The sequence below is a fragment of the Cydia pomonella genome, chromosome 27 (assembly GCF_033807575.1).
Source record: "Cydia pomonella isolate Wapato2018A chromosome 27, ilCydPomo1, whole genome shotgun sequence".
In the NCBI taxonomy this organism is placed as follows: domain Eukaryota; kingdom Metazoa; phylum Arthropoda; class Insecta; order Lepidoptera; family Tortricidae; genus Cydia; species Cydia pomonella.
This window is the reverse complement of record NC_084729.1, coordinates 7,221,151-7,238,814: the sequence shown is the minus strand read 5'-3', so window position 1 is coordinate 7,238,814 and position 17,664 is coordinate 7,221,151. Positions and strand designations below refer to the sequence as shown.

The window sequence follows — 17,664 nt, the reverse complement described above, 5'->3', positions numbered from 1 at the left end:
TGTCATCTTCTGTACACAGTTTGTCAATAGGGACCGTGCGCGTTGGAGGGTCTGCCATCTTTTGGCCTGAATCGGAACAATAAACATGTAAATTTACACGTCACGTGTTTTCTTGTACATAGTAGGTTCTGCCATCTTGTGAGCTACATTGGAACAGTAAACATCACATTTACGCCTCGTGCTAAAAATCTGACGGCTCCTGTGCTGCCTCCTATAGTTCATGCACGCTCCCTATAGGCGAGTCGTCCACACAGAGCGAGCGAGAGAGCACGTACGTGCGAGGCAATTTCCTCACGCACAAACCGGCCAGTGTTGCCTTTGGCGCGCGTATGCTCGCTCTATGTGGACCCGGCTATTAAGGTGTTTTTCTATGCTATTCTTGCATATCTGTAGTTCGCATGCGAATTGCGTTACGTTGCGGCATTCGATCAATCGAATGCGTTGCACCTACTTGGCCGGCAATGATCTAAAATCGGTTTTAATTTCTTGCAACATGAGTAATTGCCTTCAATATTACAACCTACCAGGGCCCATGTTTGACCACTTTATCGCGTAAAAAAGGCTAGGCGCCAATTCAAAGAAATCTTCCTAAGAAAAATCATTTTTAAGACATGATTTTCTGAGCTATTACAACTTAACAGATTAAACATTAAAGGTACTAAATCCTGGCGTAATAAAAATAATTGTACCTTAGCGTTTTTTCTTAAAAATTAAATCGATAACTTGAAAAATTATAACGCCTGCAACATTGTAATAGCAAGCAAAATATAAAACGAATAAAACTTGAAAAGCACAAATAAAATGACTCATATTATAATTGAATATGAAGGTACAAAAAAGGTACAAAAATTTGGCTTTTATAGAATTTATCAATAACCACGGGAACATAGCGTAATAAAGTACACCCGCCATTCTGACTGTCAAGATGGCGGGTGACCTGTTTTTTGATCATAACTTTACGTACCGTGAGGTACAAATTTTTTTAAACGAGGTACTAAATAGTACAAATTAGGTACAAAAATATGGTATGCTTTTCATTTGATTTTATTTAGGTACACCCGCCATTCTGACTCTCACCTTATACTGGTAGTCAACTGACGAAATATTATGCTTTTAAATATCAGGTGTATGAAGTTAGGGTAACAATAAATTTGATCCTAGTAATTCCATAATTCACATATTCAATCACCTTTCCAAGTGCAAAAATAAATATACACACACCCTACAACATCCTTACAACTTCATATAAATAAATAAATAAAAAACCCCAACGCAATGAAAGGGATGAACCGATTTTGATAAAATGTGTTTAAGAACCAGCGCTAGAAAACCGGTTTTCAAATAAAAAAAACCGCAGACAAACCTGTTTACAAGCTAGTGTCACAGACAAACGCACATGCATAGCAGTGAAACTTATACCCCTCTTTTATTGCTTCTCTGAGATTCCCACGTTACAGGCTGAGCGTATACTCTGTATCTTTAGGTATTTAAATAAAAGCCAGTTGAGGGTAGATGGAAACATTACATGATCAAATATTGTAGGTTAAAGTCAGGTCGTTCAGTCACAGATCTAGGCGGTTTTTTATGTGGTTGATTAACCAATAAATGTTATAACTACCCGAAAATGTACAAATTGTTTGTTTACTTTTGTTTAAATACCTAATGATACAGCTTTTTTTTTATAGTGTGGGGATCATTGTACTGCTTCTCTTGTAATGCTTATTTCTTGATTTTTAATTAATTTTAATTTAATTAATTTTTCCTGATGGTTCAAGACTGTAAAAAACTATGATATTTCGATTGGTTTTAAACTTTGCACACTCTCAATAACAATGGATTTCTTTCCTTTCCTTTTAGGTATCTTATTACACACATGCTGTAAATAGAAATAAGCTCTTTTAAAAGTCTTGTTACAATTATTACACTCATGTTTCCTCACATTAGTGTGTTTTTCATCCATATGTTTTTTAATTGTGATTTTCAGATACATTTTTTTACATATATGACATTGGACTTTGACTTTAGACCTATTATGTACTGGATATAAACTTGATAGATCTGTTATTTTTGTGTTGGTATCACTGACTTTTATACCAGTGTTCTGGTCAAGTTTTCTCATCACTAGAGTGTTGTGGCCAGTTTTTTTGATTTCCAAGACACTGTTTGAATTTAGAACATTTTCAAACCACACTTGGTTTATTTTTTTTAATTCACAGTAAGGCGTCTTGGCTTGTAGGTTGAAGTGTTCTCTCCGTATGTGGTATGTGAGTTGAAATCTCTGGTTGAATGTTTTCTCGCACACTTGACACTTGAAGTTTGAGGCAGCTTTGTAACTGTAAAAGACAAACTTGGTTAGAGTAATTCACATTTTGAAAATGTTTTAGGGTCTGGGCCACATGGGCTGTTTGACACATTCGCCCACAGAGGTGGGCCAAAATAGTCACAGTGTGTGTGCCGCAAAATGGGCGAGGAGCTGGCAGGCCCTGGCAGAGATGGTAGGAATGAACAGAAACCAGGATCAATAGAGATCAAGGGGACCCATATATTTAATATTACTATAATAAGCTAACAAGCAGTTATGACAACGATACGGCCTGTATCATCAAAAAAAGTTGTAGATATAATATGTTTGTCTATTTTTTTTTTTAAGTTTCACATTTTGTGCTGAAACCACTTCTTCTGGGAAGTTTGATCCAAACGGGTTATTCCCACTAGTTACCACCAAGTTGTTACCAGTGGATTTTTTTTCTAGTAGATATATTGACATATATATCTAAGGACGGGCCTTACGGACAATAAGAATGGGGCCAGTACAGCGGTGTCACATACACAAATTCTAGCCAATCGTGTAGGACTAACGCCGCAACGCGATTGGTTGATGTGTTCGCATCACGCGCCTGATTGGTCCTAACTAGTTGCGTTAGACTGCACGATTGGCTCGAATTCGTGTGTGACACCACTGAGATAGCACCATTCTTAGTGCCCGTAAGGCCCGTCCTTAGATATATATGTCAATTGGCAATGAGTAGATACCATCAAAATTTCGTTAGCATTTAATACTAATCAATAATTAATTAACAGGCGAATTAATTAGAATGTCAGGTAACAAGCAAAACTCCCTAATTTCCACCAAAAGTTCCACCATAATGAACCATATTACGATTACTACTAAAATAAGGTTGATTTTCGTTTAATCTTTTTTTTGTAATTTGTGACTTTTTCTTGTCACCTGACAATAAGTTAAAGTCAATTACTGTTTCAGTAAACTGCCTTAAAAGTGATCAAAAAACTTGACTGATTTGTTTGTTCATTCATATACTTAATTGTGACATTACTTATTTATTGAAAGGGACCTTACCTTATTGTTGATGGTGCTTACTCCATTATCAACAATGCTCATAAATTAATACAACGCAGCGCCATGCAGTGTGGTGTAAGCGTCCACAACAAAATATCCAGGTTTCTTATATAATGTCACAATGAATTCAATTTACAATTAATAAGCTAAATTTCATCCACATGTTTTAGTATTTTTGACCACTTTTAAGGCAGTTTACTGAAACACTAATTGACTTATTATAATTATTTATTAACCTTTTGATTTTGACCGCCAAAGACGTCATATACCGCGCGCGGCTACAGTCCAATATCAACCTTCATGCGTACCGACAAGGTTCACGATTACGCGCCGCGTGCGATAGGCGTGGCGTTCAAAAGGTTAAAGCACTCTATATTTGTACTATACTATTTCTACTGTTTTTATTGGTATTGACTTCTCTAACAACATTTTGGTAGTAACTACTGGGAAAAAAAATCCCAGTAATTACCACCATACCTGGTGGTAAGTAGTGGGTTTTTTTCCCAATAGTTACCACCATACCTGGTGGTAAGTAGTGGGTTTTTTTCCCAATAGTTACCACTGGTAACAAGTGGGAATAACCCATCCAAACCCTCACTACTCAGTTGCTCGGATAGTGTTTGTATGGGTTACTGTAAAATCTATGCCTTTCTAACTGTAAGCTGTAGCTCTCAGACAGGTGTGGATGTACCTTTGAACACCTCTTGAAAATCTTTAAGGTCATATTACCCATATGTAAAGACTATTACATTCAGTAGAAGCCATTGAGTTAGGTTAGGTTAGATTGGTGACCCCTCTAAAAATTCAATTTGGGGTATTACTGACTAATAAATTACATTATTGATACTTGTCACTAATACTAGTGAATATCTCCCAGCTTTTTTCTCTTTTGAAATAGCTAGAAACTTTCATAACTATTTCATTACACAATGATCATAAATTCTGATGGTATTTTGTAATAGCTAGGCCAACTAGATTAGGCTATTCTATCAGTAATGGCGCATGTTATTGCACATGCGCCGAAAACAAATTTACTGCACAACTAGATAAGGCTTTTCTGTTTGTAATGGCGCACGTCGTTGCATATGCGCTGAAAACTAATTTAATGCACTTCATCCACTTTGTTCATACAGAACCATGTAAATCAATAATTATTTCAAACTGGCCTGTTTTTCTAAAATTTAAGATTATGCAAGTATTTTACGTGATATCATCAAAATAAATAACCTAACTTACAATTTCTACAGAAAGAAACAATACACACCAAAACAATTTATGTAAGACTATGTAACTGAATAATTAATATTTACCTGTAATCGCCATGAATGCGAGCAGCGTGTGTGACTAAGTTGCCCCGATTTTTAAAAGTTATCTTACACCACTGACATTTCAACGAGTTCGCCACACCACAAGTCCGAAGGTGTTTCGCTATAGAGTATTTTGTAGTGAACAATTTGTTACAGACATCACAAATAAAATGAGTTTGGAGGCTGCTTGTTAGATCGTTATTTTGTGCCATATTGCAACATAATCAATCAGATAACAGTTTTTAAGTCTAGTGATAATCAATCAGTCCGTTGGTTTCATTACGTGTAACAGAAAGGAAAATACCACTTTCGATGCATGTACGTGATAAGATAATGAATATTCCAAGTAAAATTACACTTCAAGGTCGTATATGCAATAATTTATTTACCATTTATTATTTACAAGTCGAAAACAACTTTCGTTTGTGATTTAATTGGATGATGGATGACAGCTGGCAGGAGTGTTGCCAGGTACGCGGAAGAGATTTATCGTATTCGAGTGTCAAAATTATTGTACGCCGCAGTATCCCAAAAAAATCCTACAAAATAAGCTTAAATTTCCAATAAATAATCGAATAAAACACAATTTTCGTCTAAATTGCGCAAAAATTAGTTTAATATTTGTTTATTTTTATGACAGATACAAATGGTTTACAGGAAATTTTTCACTTACGCCAAGAAGCCTGACAGCCAAGGCTCCCCCGTTGTCTGTTCTTAGTACAAAATTTAATACTCAAGCCGTAGCCAATTAGGTGGTGGGCAAGCTGTGTATGTGTGCGTTTTAGGGATGTGGACTTGTCGCTTTTATAATATATCAATAATCTCTACACAGCGGAACGGAATAGCTATTAATTGAAGCTTCCATGTCTTTACCAAAAATTAACATCATAGAAATGTTAATGCATAATGAATATTTTATGATATAATACTTAGAGCATACTGATAATTCATGGAACTTGCAACTTAGAAAACTTAAATTAAAAAAAAAAGAACTATGGAGTTTGAAAAAGGAACTCTCGAGCAGTATATTACTTTTTAATTTGTGAGACTGTCATTTGTTTTTTCATCGTGACGTTGGGTTGAAAATCGTGTTTCGTTGTTGCAATGAATTTAAGTCGTGAACATTTTCGAAGTATGATTTTTTACGATTTTCGATGTGGTTTACCTCAACATGAAAGTTGTCAAAGACTTCAATTAGCATTTGGCCATGAAGCCCCATCTCGTAGCTCTGTTCATTCGGCCTTAGCCTCGGCGAGGCTAAGGCCGGCCGCCCCTGCGTACCATATTGCTCTTTGGAACGTACATCGTACTGGAGCCCAAATTATCGTACATATTAGTGATTGTATGCTCTTTGGTACATATACAATAATTAACGTACGCCTGGCAACACTGGCTGACAGCGATGGTGTTGCTGTGCTTTGAGAAACACTGCCAAGACTGTGTTGGGCGATACCGGATCCTACCTTGGTGCGGTCCATATATTAGAGACAAAGTATTTTTTTAAATTACAAATATTGCTAATATTCCGTGAAACGAAAATGCTTATCAGGCCCGAAATCAGGAAGTGTGGATAAAATAGGTGCTTAAGTCTACAACGTTTTCTAAGGTTTTTATAAGGTGAAACGTTTCATGGCTGTACATTAACTAGTTTTGTACTCTGGCAACTTTAGTTGATGTTAAGATCATTTGGTTAAGATTGACGTTTTGACAGCTAGTTAAGGTAGTTTGCTGATATTGTTTGTAACGTAAGATAAAATTTAGATTTTATCCCCAGCTTTTTATTAGGAAATTGCAAAATGGTGAAAAATAAAATGATTGCTAAGAGTTGCCCGAAGTGTCATTCTCAGGTATGATTTTGACTCTTAATTTTTTACCTAGTATTATTCTATTTCATCTTGTTCACAATTAGGAGGAGATTAAACATTATTGATTACGTATTTGTTGAAGAATGGCCCTTTTTCCGTTACATGATGAAATATTTTACTTATTTAATTTACCTTACCAATACCAAACACTAAACAAATAGGTTTCATTCTTATGACCACTGATCTCTGCTCTTGGTATAAGATCACAGAGAAGCCCTGAACTGTAGCATGTTATAAGATAAGCCAGGGTACAAGGAGAATGAATGGAATTTAAAATATTTATTTTGTTATACTTTATTGCACATAAATTATTAAGTACAAACAGCGGCATAGCATATGTGTTTGCCGCCCGGGGCCGATCAGAAATTTGCCACCCCAATTTATGATCAACATCACTTAGACAAGTCATAAGTTCAGTCAAAATTTTTTTACTTATAAATAAGTTATAGGTACAGTTTTGCATTATTCTATGTATTATTCTATTTATTATTTTACTTTATGAGGTACATTAAACAGATATCATACAATATCATGAAAAACATACACTTGCATATGATGGCTTAAAAACTAGCATGAGATCTGAAACAAGTTTACGTACACAGCATGCTTTACAACTAAGCACATAATGTATAAGAAATCATGCAAAAAACATGTGTCCTCTTCAACGTGATTTTGATTCCTATATATATATTTTTTTTTTTAAATGGTTGAATCGTACATAAAATAAATGTTGGGTCTTTTATAAATCATGTGTATTGGGACTGCCACAATTGCAACTGTACATGTTTTACCAAACCTACTTGTTGAATGGCTGTCACAAATTTCCTCATTCAATGATGTATTGGCGCGATATAGAGGGAATGCTATCGAGTTCACGCAGTCTCTAATGTAAATTTCAAATGTCAAGTCGTGTTACGGCTACTGTTCCCTGTACTTTAGTGCTTATTACATCCATCCTGCCGCCGGACACTTGCAATTGGAAGCCAACGTCGGGCCCGATGACTCTTGCAAAATCGCTGCCAACTTATCTTGGTTTGACTCTAGGGATCATAATTTAATGCGTACGGTATAGTATAATGTTTGAATAATATTTGTTATCAGGTAGCAGTAGCCTCAAAGTCCTGTAAGTGTGGTCACACATTCTTCTCGGCGCGGCGCGCGGCGGACGCGCTGCCGGCCGCGGAGGAGATGCGCCGGCGCACGAGCCGCGTGTACCGCCCGCAGCGGCAGTTCTACGACGCTGCGCATTACGTGAAACAGAAGAAACGGGTAAGTGTAAGGCCTGAGTGGATGTTCGATTTGGGCGCGCGACTGAGCGTACGCGGCGCGGCGAGCGGCAAACCAAGGCCATTCATATAGACCAGGCAAAAAACGGAACCCTTATGGATTCGTCATGTCCGTCTGTCTGTCCGTTTATGTCACAGCCACTTTTTTCCGAAACTATAAGAACTATACTGTTAACTTGGTAAGTAGATGTATTCTATGAACCACATTAAGATTTTCACACAAAAATAGAAAAAATAAATCGCGCCATGCTCAGAGGAGGGTTCCGTAGTTACTCTTCCGTCACAATAAGCTAAACTGGAGCTTAAAGTATAGTAGATTATTATCCAAGGGATGAACTGTGGATAGTACGTCTTTTTCCTATGAAGGGGAAACTTTTTGCAATAACTCAAAAACAGCTAACCTGATCCTGTCCGTTATAGTTTTCATTTAATGTCTTTCTTAAGCTCTACTTCCACGATTTTTTTCATATTTTTTTTATTTATGGTTCAGAAGTTAGTTTTTTCTTTCGGAGCGATTATCTCTCAATATGTTCACTTTATCAAAAAATGTTTGTTGAAGACCCCTATTAGTTTTGAAAGACCTTTCAAACGATATCCCACACTGTAGGGTTGAAACCCACTCTACGTGTAGGGGAGGTACCCTAAAAAAAAAAAAAAATATTCTACGACTTTGTCGGCTTTATTGATTTATTTATTTATTGAGGAGATAACACAGAAAACATACATGGCATGAACAAAAAAGACTTAAATAGCATAAATGTCCTTAAATACAGATGCTTCCATATACGTATCTCACGAAGAACGATTTATATATCCTTGCCAAATTTCAGCTTTCTAGCACTAACGGCCACGGAGCAAAGCCTCGGACACACAGACAGACAGACGGACATGGCGAAACCATAAGGGTTCCTAGTTGACTACGGAACCCTAAAAAGCAATAAATTTTGGGGGTAGTATGGGCAATACTTAGAACTGAAACTCAAAAAAAAATTTTTCATCAAACCCATACGTGTGGGGTATCCATGGATTTTACGATAACGGAAATTATTAAATACATAAATATACAAAATCATTATTGCACCTAAATCGCTGGGGTATGATGATGGCACATGCACATTTCCTCTAATTCTTTTACAAATTTAACCTTTTGGATGCCAATGACGGATGTATCCGCACCTTAGGTCCAACGGCAAAAACGGATTAATACGCTACAGACCACAGAGCAACATAGACCTACGTGCATATGCATAAAGTTATATTTCAGTTTCGACATTTCGGTGACGTGGCGTCCGAGTGACAGCCTTTGTGTTTGACAAGGCGTGAGAAATGTCAACGAATAAATTTTATTTTAAAACAAAATGTGTTGTTTTGTCCACAGTCACCTAAAAAGAGATCATTGTCGCGATCAATAGATGAAGAATATAAAAAGGAGAAGAGTGAATCAGGTAATTTAAATTATTTATCTCAGGAATAACTCAATTGCGATTGGTCGTTATTAGGCTTTATCGTGGATATCCATGGTAACGCACGCTTTACAGTGACTGACGTGCATACTTATTCCATACTTGCGCCATACATACTCGTACTTGACGACTTGGCATGCAGACTTAGCGCGGTCAGACGGTAACCAAATGACCCCTTTTTGATTGATGATGTCGGTTGCGACTTTTAAAATTGTAGCTACTTAAAAGGGACCCACTATAAAGGCTCCTTTCGTCGATAAAATAGCATGCGGTGCGACTCCGCATGCGGAGTAACGGCTAGTGAAACTCATTATGACATGCGTTATCTCCCGCACCCCACATACGGGCCATATCGAGCAATGAAACTAAGCCTTTAGTTCCCCTGTTTGTATCCACCCTTTGTTTTTGTTGAAGTATATTTTTTTCCAGCGACGGCGCGCGCTCGGCGGCGGCGGGCGCACCGGCGCGCGCAGCGCGAGGCGCCGCCCGCCGGGGAGCGCCCCCGGGACCCCACCCCGCAACTCCGACCCGCCCAGCTCGCCACTTGCGCGCTCATACTGCAGGTACCCCCTCATATATTACTGCCGCCACGGCGCGAGGCGCCGCCCGCCGGGGAGCGCCCCCGGGACCCCACCCCGCAACTCCGACCCGCCCAGCTCGCCACTTGCGCGCTCATACTGCAGGTACCCCCTCATATATTACTGCCGCCACGGCGCGAGGCGCCGCCCGCCGGGGAGCGCCCCCGGGACCCCACCCCGCAACTCCGACCCGCCCAGCTCGCCACTTGCGCGCTCATACTGCAGGTACCCCCTCATATATTACTGCCGCCACGGCGCGAGGCGCCGCCCGCCGGGGAGCGCCCCCGGGACCCCACCCCGCAACTCCGACCCGCCCAGCTCGCCACTTGCGCGCTCATACTGCAGGTACCCCCTCATATATTACTGCCGCCACGGCGCGAGGCGCCGCCCGCCGGGGAGCGCCCCCGGGACCCCACCCCGCAACTCCGACCCGCCCAGCTCGCCACTTGCGCGCTCATACTGCAGGTACCCCCTCATATATTACTGCCGCCACGGCGCGAGGCGCCGCCCGCCGGGGAGCGCCCCCGGGACCCCACCCCGCAACTCCGACCCGCCCAGCTCGCCACTTGCGCGCTCATACTGCAGGTACCCCCTCATATATTACTGCCGCCACGGCGCGAGGCGCCGCCCGCCGGGGAGCGCCCCCGGGACCCCACCCCGCAACTCCGACCCGCCCAGCTCGCCACTTGCGCGCTCATACTGCAGGTACCCCCTCATATATTACTGCCGCCACGGCGCGAGGCGCCGCCCGCCGGGGAGCGCCCCCGGGACCCCACCCCGCAACTCCGACCCGCCCAGCTCGCCACTTGCGCGCTCATACTGCAGGTACCCCCTCATATATTACTGCCGCCACGGCGCGAGGCGCCGCCCGCCGGGGAGCGCCCCCGGGACCCCACCCCGCAACTCCGACCCGCCCAGCTCGCCACTTGCGCGCTCATACTGCAGGTACCCCCTCATATATTACTGCCGCCACGGCGCGAGGCGCCGCCCGCCGGGGAGCGCCCCTGGGACCCCACCCCGCAACTCCGACCCACCCAGCTCGCCACTTGCGCGCTCATACTGCAGGTACCCCCTCATATATTACTGCCGCCACGGCGCGAGGCGCCGCCCGCCGGGGAGCGCCCCCGGGACCCCACCCCGCAACTCCGACCCGCCCAGCTCGCCACTTGCGCGCTCATACTGCAGGTACCCCCTCATATATTACTGCCGCCACGGCGCGAGGCGCCGCCCGCCGGGGAGCGCCCCCGGGACCCCACCCCGCAACTCCGACCCGCCCAGCTCGCCACTTGCGCGCTCATACTGCAGGTACCCCCTCATATATTACTGCCGCCCGCCGGGGAGCGCCCCCGGGACCCCACCCCACAACTCCGACCCGCCCAGCTCGCCACTTGCGCGCTCATACTGCAGGTACCCCCTCATATATTACTGCCGCCACGGCGCGAGGCGCCGCCCGCCGGGGAGCGCCCCCGGGACCCCACCCCGCAACTCCGACCCGCCCAGCTCGCCACTTGCGCGCTCATACTGCAGGTACCCCCTCATATATTACTGCCGCCACGGCGCGAGGCGCCGCCCGCCGGGGAGCGCCCCCGGGACCCCACCCCGCAACTCCGACCCGCCCAGCTCGCCACTTGCGCGCTCATACTGCAGGTACCCCCTCATATATTACTGCCGCCACGGCGCGAGGCGCCGCCCGCCGGGGAGCGCCCCCGGGACCCCACCCCGCAACTCCGACCCGCCCAGCTCGCCACTTGTGCGCTCATCCTGCAGGTACCCCCTCATATATTACTGCCGCCACGGCGCGAGGCGCCGCCCGCCGGGGAGCGCCCCCGGGACCCCACCCCGCAACTCCGACCCGCCCAGCTCGCCACTTGCGCGCTCATACTGCAGGTACCCCCTCATATATTACTGCCGCCACGGCGCGAGGCGCCGCCCGCCGGGGAGCGCCCCCGGGACCCCACCCCGCAACTCCGACCCGCCCAGCTCGCCACTTGCGCGCTCATACTGCAGGTACCCCCTCATATATTACTGCCGCCACGGCGCGAGGCGCCGCCCGCCGGGGAGCGACCCCGGGACCCCACCCCGCAACTCCGACCCGCCCAGCTCGCCACTTGCGCGCTCATACTGCAGGTACCCCCTCATATATTACTGCCGCCACGGCGCGAGGCGTCGCCCGCCGGGGAGCGCCCCCGGGACCCCACCCCGCAACTCCGACCCGCCCAGCTCGCCACTTGCGCGCTCATACTGCAGGTACCCCCTCATATATTACTGCCGCCACGGCGCGAGGCGCCGCCCGCCGGGGAGCGCCCCCGGGACCCCACCCCGCAACTCCGACCCGCCCAGCTCGCCACTTGCGCGCTCATACTGCAGGTACCCCCTCATATATTACTGCCGCCACGGCGCGAGGCGCCGCCCGCCGGGGAGCGCCCCCGGGACCCCACCCCGCAACTCCGACCCGCCCAGCTCGCCACTTGCGCGCTCATACTGCAGGTACCCCCTCATATATTACTGCCGCCACGGCGCGAGGCGTCGCCCGCCGGGGAGCGCCCCCGGGACCCCACCCCGCAACTCCGACCCGCCCAGCTCGCCACTTGCGCGCTCATACTGCAGGTACCCCCTCATATATTACTGCCGCCACGGCGCGAGGCGCCGCCCGCCGGGGAGCGCCCCCGGGACCCCACCCCGCAACTCCGACCCGCCCAGCTCGCCACTTGCGCGCTCATACTGCAGTTTTCGGCCGCTTTTAAGTGCATCGCAAAAGGAGTTAACTTCGCCGTACTTTCGTATTGTTGTACGTGGGGCTCCGAAGCTGACTCCCACCGTTTACCAACTCTTTTAACTTTATGTTAGGGATTGTACTACACCAGTTGTGCACGATTATTATACGCTTTTTGGGAGAAATGCCTCGCATTTTGTGTATTTTACAGAAATGCACTTCAAATAATAACCGTATTTGTTGGTAATCAAGGCAACAGAAAACCTACAATGAAACTTTTTTCTTATCATTTTTAGTAGAGACATGGGAGCACTCCATATACGTGATTATACTTTCTGGAACACCCGATAGTTATTTTTTTACTTAGTGTACCTAAATACATGGTATTTTGTGTATTTTAAGGTAATAAAGAATTTTATATTTGTATTTGTAAATACATGTTAGGTTAGGTTAGTTAGGATGTCCATCCATATATACACAACCATTCCTTCATTTATGTACATAATGAATTGTTTCAGGAGATCAACCGCAAAATGCAGTGCGTCACATGGCAGCCGCAGCCTTAGTTAGTCTCGTGACCACAGCGCCAACAACGACAGAAACGTAGTACGTTTAACGTACCACTTATCTGGCTGCGTAGGTCTCTCTATCACTCTTCTATATTAGTGCGACAGAGACAGTTGCGTTTCGTTCGCTACGGAGCGTAAAGGCTACGCACCCTGGACTATAATCGCGAAAATAGAAGTTTTCGAGCAACTATCTCGGTTTCTCTAAGTACGCCTTAATTAAGAAAGATGCCAGATGGCAAACTTCGGTGGTCGCGGTAGGCCCTCTGAGGCGGTTAGTAAATATTAACAAGTTGCGTGATGATTACGATACAAGTGCGAAAAGTAGGAAGAACTTTTTAAATCGACATAAGTTGCGAATTAACTATTCGCAACTGTATGGTACAACGTTTTACAGAACATATGGCCCTGTACATTTTCGACATAACCACGAAAAGTGCTAATTATTGCACTAGTGCGGTACAGTATGTATGGCCCATATGTACTGTAATAGTACATTACGATACAAGTGCGAAAAATAGGAATTTCGAAACGGGTGGCGATAAATTATACACGACCGAAGGGAGTGTTTTAAATCGACACGAGTACCTAGGTATTCATATTCATATTATTTCATTTAATCATTTATTTCGGATAACAAGACCCATACATTACTTAATTCACAATATAATAATAAAAACAGAATTTTTTAAAAATTAATAATTTAAAAAAAAAGTCATTAAGTAATTAATTTAAAGCATTGTCAAATCATAACATCACTAATATTCTTTATTCACAATATTTATAATATTAAATGTCATTTTTACATTAATAGAATTTATTCGCACATGTATCGTACAACGTTTTACAATACATATGTCTCTTATAATCTAATCTCTTAGAATTATAATCTACAGCTAGAAAGACATACAATAGTACTCAAGTTTTTTTATTTATTTACAAATAAAAATACGTGTATTTCATTACTTTTTACAGCAGTTCATAAGTATAAATATTAGGTAGGTAAGTAGTCCATCTTAGGTACAAAGTGTAGGTAAGTATTTATCTCAACAATGTGCAACAATTTGATTGTGTGAGTAATGAAAAAGGCGCGGGTACAGCTTGCTAAACCCGCCCTTGGTCAGCTAATTGGAGAGATATTTATTTGATAAAATACAAAAATAGAAGCGTGATAGAGTGGCCAGAAACAAGACAACTAATTAATAATAATTAAGACAACGGAAAGTATTTTGACCCATGTGTTATATACTTTCAATTTCATTAAGTTTAGTCAATAATTACGTGTATAAATTAAATAATACGAAGTCGCGGGCAACAGCTACTAGGTATCTTATGTTTTACAAGCGAGGCCACGAATGAACAAAGAGCATATAATCACTACGTACGAACGAGCGGCACTAGAGCAAGCACTACACACTTCAGACACAGCCTCATCAGCACGCCGCACACGCCAGCTAAGCTACCGGTCGCCTTCACCGCGGCCCCGAAACCTGGCCCCGCTCAAACGGTATCATCGGCCGTGGGGTTGGATAACGATCGGTAGCGAAGAGCTGGCCCACACCAGCCACACACACCGTCCCCCAAATGACGGCCACTTGACCACCCCACCGGTCGGTGGGGAGCGACCCGCGACAGCCGCCGCAGCCGGAAGGCGGAAGCGGCCCCTCATACCCCCCTGACGGGGGGTATCGACAGACATCCAGTCCAGACGAGCGGCACTTCAGCACCGTGCACGGAGCCGGCGAGACGGGCCGAGAGACTTGCTGATGATTCGTGGCGACAGAAATGTTTACGTCAAAGATTTTTAACTTTTATATCTAACCTACCGAATTTCAGATTAAAAGCCATATCATAAAACTGAATTTTATTTTTTTTAACTCCAAGGGTTTTTTTATACTACGCCGGTGGCAAACAAGCATACGGTCCGCCTGATGGTAAGCAGTCTTCGTAGCCTATGTACGCCTGCTACTCCAGAGGAGTTACATGCGCGTTGCCGACCCTAAACCCCCCCCCCCCTCACCCTATCGTTGAGCTCTGCCAACCTTACTCACCGGAAGGAACACAACACTATGAGTAGGGTCTAGTGTTATTTGGCTGCGGTTTTCTGTAAGGTGGATGTACTTCCCCAGTTGGGCTCTGAGGGCCTACCGCGAACCACGTTTGACGTGTTGCCTCTCTGTCGCACTTGTAACTTCGCACCTAAATGTGACACAGGAGGCAACACGTCGAACTTGGTTAGATCAAACTAAGTAGAAGCAACGAATTCAATCGATCAATCAAATGCCTCAATGTATTGCAAATCGCGTGCGATTATCGGTGACGTTTGGAGAGGTCAATAAAGACGACTGGAAGGACAGGGTGCGTAAACAAGATGCCAGTTGTTACCACTCCGTAACGTAGCGTAGTTATCTCTATCACTGTTCCATATTAGTGCAACATACACATTTGAGTTTCGTTCGTTACGGAGCGTAAATGATTGGCATTTCGTGTACGGACCCAGGTCTCACATTAGGTGCGGATCGATCTATTCTATAATAGATGTGTGTGTAGATAAGTAGATAGATTTGTAGCAGTTAATAAAGTCGAGGATTGGACGAAGTCCAACAGAATTATATGTATAGTCTGGCTAAACTATACATAAAATATACTATCCGAAAAATGGAATCTTGAGCGTTACGAGGGTTTCAACGCACGAAGGTTAACCCATTCAGGGCCCGTGACTCAGCGTATGGGTCATGTTCAAACAGTCGAGCAGGGCCCGTGACTCACATGTGAATAAATTCTGATTTAAACATAAACAAAACGTAATATGACGAAATAATATAAGTATAATTTGAGCTAACAACCATCTTTATAAGGCATGTTGAAAAACAATTGTAAACATGATTTTTTTTAGTGAAACAGGGTCTAGAATATTCAAGTTTGGTTTACTGAAAGTGTAATATAGTAAATATTCTGAAATTCGAGATACATACGTGTCCCAAGCAAATGGATAAATCTACATTTCAAAAATATCAAAAATATATTTATGCCTGAAGTTATTGACATGACTCAAGGTATGGGTCACCGTGGCCTGGCGCTAATTGTAAAAACTACACATATCTTCATAGCATGCAAAAATAAACTTTATAACTTGGTTTTAAAGCTTATTTCATGACGAAACTCGTTGCAAATTGTACCTTTTTACAATGGATTACTGTTTGGATGGTAGCAAGCAACATTTCTTCAACCAAACATTACCATGCCAATTTTTTTTGTTTCATTATAAAAACAGGGCGGCTTAAACAGTCACCAACTAAATGGTATATTGTATTATCGCAATAGTGTGTGAGAAATATTTAAAAGAAAAGATTTTTTCTAAACATTTTCGTGGTAATAAGTACTATAATACATTTTAAGTGCTCTATTGTTTATATTATAATGACGTTTACCAAAACAAAGTTCATGACCGGCCACATGTAAGATTATCGGAGACACTTGGACAATAAACAATGGATGCACCTGGGCGGCGGCGGATTTAGCGGCGGTATTATCTTTAACGTGGTATTTCTGACATAAACTCAAGAAATGATCCCCTCTATTAGGATGTATTTTAGAGTAACATGGGAAATTATATTTAGTCACGATTTATTCGTTGGCGACTTTATGCTCCTGGTTTATGGTTAAAAAGTAAAGGCTGACTAGAAATATACATAATCACGCGCTAAGATGCAGAATTTTATTAGAACTTTTTTTTTCATATTTTTCTGAACCCTATAATTATATGAAAATAACAGCGCCCTCTTGACAATGATCATCTATTTCTGATTAGGCTTTAAAATGTTCATTCTTAGTTTCTTACAAATATCAACAAATTAGTAAATATATATATATTTTAATATGAACAGTAAACAGTTGGTTAGTAAAAATGTTGCATAATATTGTCCAACGGACCGGATTCATAAGCGGCAATTTCTTTGACGTTCGCGCCAGGCCCCGAGACCCATAAGCTGAGTCACACGTTTTAGCCGAAAACGGTTTGTATGGTGGCCCGGCGTGTTGTGTACGCTTCGTGGTTCGTGGCCATGAATGGGACAAAATTTGCCACCGAGTGAAACACAAAAATTTTCACCACACCAATGCGAGTTACTATAACCATAATATATTATAATAAAGTCGCGGATTGGACGAAGTCCAACAGAAGATAACCAAAATGCACTGTCACGTAAATTATATGTATAGTTTGGGCCAGGGACCAAAGAATATAGTGGAGCCCAGACGGGACAATTTTTCGCCAATCTGGTTAAATTATCCGATCAAATCAGGCCGTGGTGGGCCTAAGCGAAAATCCCGCCCTGATTGCGAAAAAACAGAATTTTGTTATCTGCCTCTCTGTCTGTAATTTTTTTCTGTCGCATGAATATGAAGCAGCTATCTTGGCTATCCAAATTTCGTTTTTCGCAGTAGGCCCTTATTGACTTTATATAGTTTTTTATACATTCGTGATATAATAAAAAACATCTCTATTGTACACAATACTTTTTCTATG

General features: G+C 43.3%; 2 protein-coding genes and 1 long non-coding RNA gene across 3 annotated transcripts; 2 read left to right on the top strand and 1 right to left on the bottom strand.

The window, feature by feature from the left end:
• Nucleotides 1-1,028: 1,028 nt before the first annotated feature.
• LOC133532518 (zinc finger protein 808-like) lies at nucleotides 1,029-5,134 on the bottom strand. The gene is made up of 2 exons (XM_061871236.1): nucleotides 4,669-5,134; nucleotides 1,029-2,333 (listed from the first exon to the last, which is right to left on the bottom strand). The coding sequence occupies exons 1-2, from the start codon at nucleotides 4,875-4,877 to the stop codon at nucleotides 1,787-1,789; spliced, it is 756 nt and encodes a 251-aa protein (XP_061727220.1). The 5' UTR covers nucleotides 4,878-5,134; the 3' UTR covers nucleotides 1,029-1,786.
• An 872-nt stretch (nucleotides 5,135-6,006) lies between these two features.
• Nucleotides 6,007-10,124, top strand: LOC133532833 (serine/arginine repetitive matrix protein 1-like; the record flags this gene model as incomplete). The annotated part of the gene is made up of 4 exons (XM_061871685.1): nucleotides 6,007-6,512; nucleotides 7,632-7,799; nucleotides 9,195-9,261; nucleotides 9,709-10,124. Coding segments are annotated over exons 1-4 (702 nt in total), but the record flags the coding sequence as incomplete, so codon positions are not given.
• A 2,249-nt stretch (nucleotides 10,125-12,373) lies between these two features.
• Nucleotides 12,374-14,998, top strand: LOC133532543 (uncharacterized). Its single transcript, XR_009801722.1, has 2 exons — nucleotides 12,374-12,464; nucleotides 13,089-14,998. It is a non-coding gene; the product is annotated as an uncharacterized LOC133532543 (long non-coding RNA).
• Nucleotides 14,999-17,664: the final 2,666 nt, after the last annotated feature.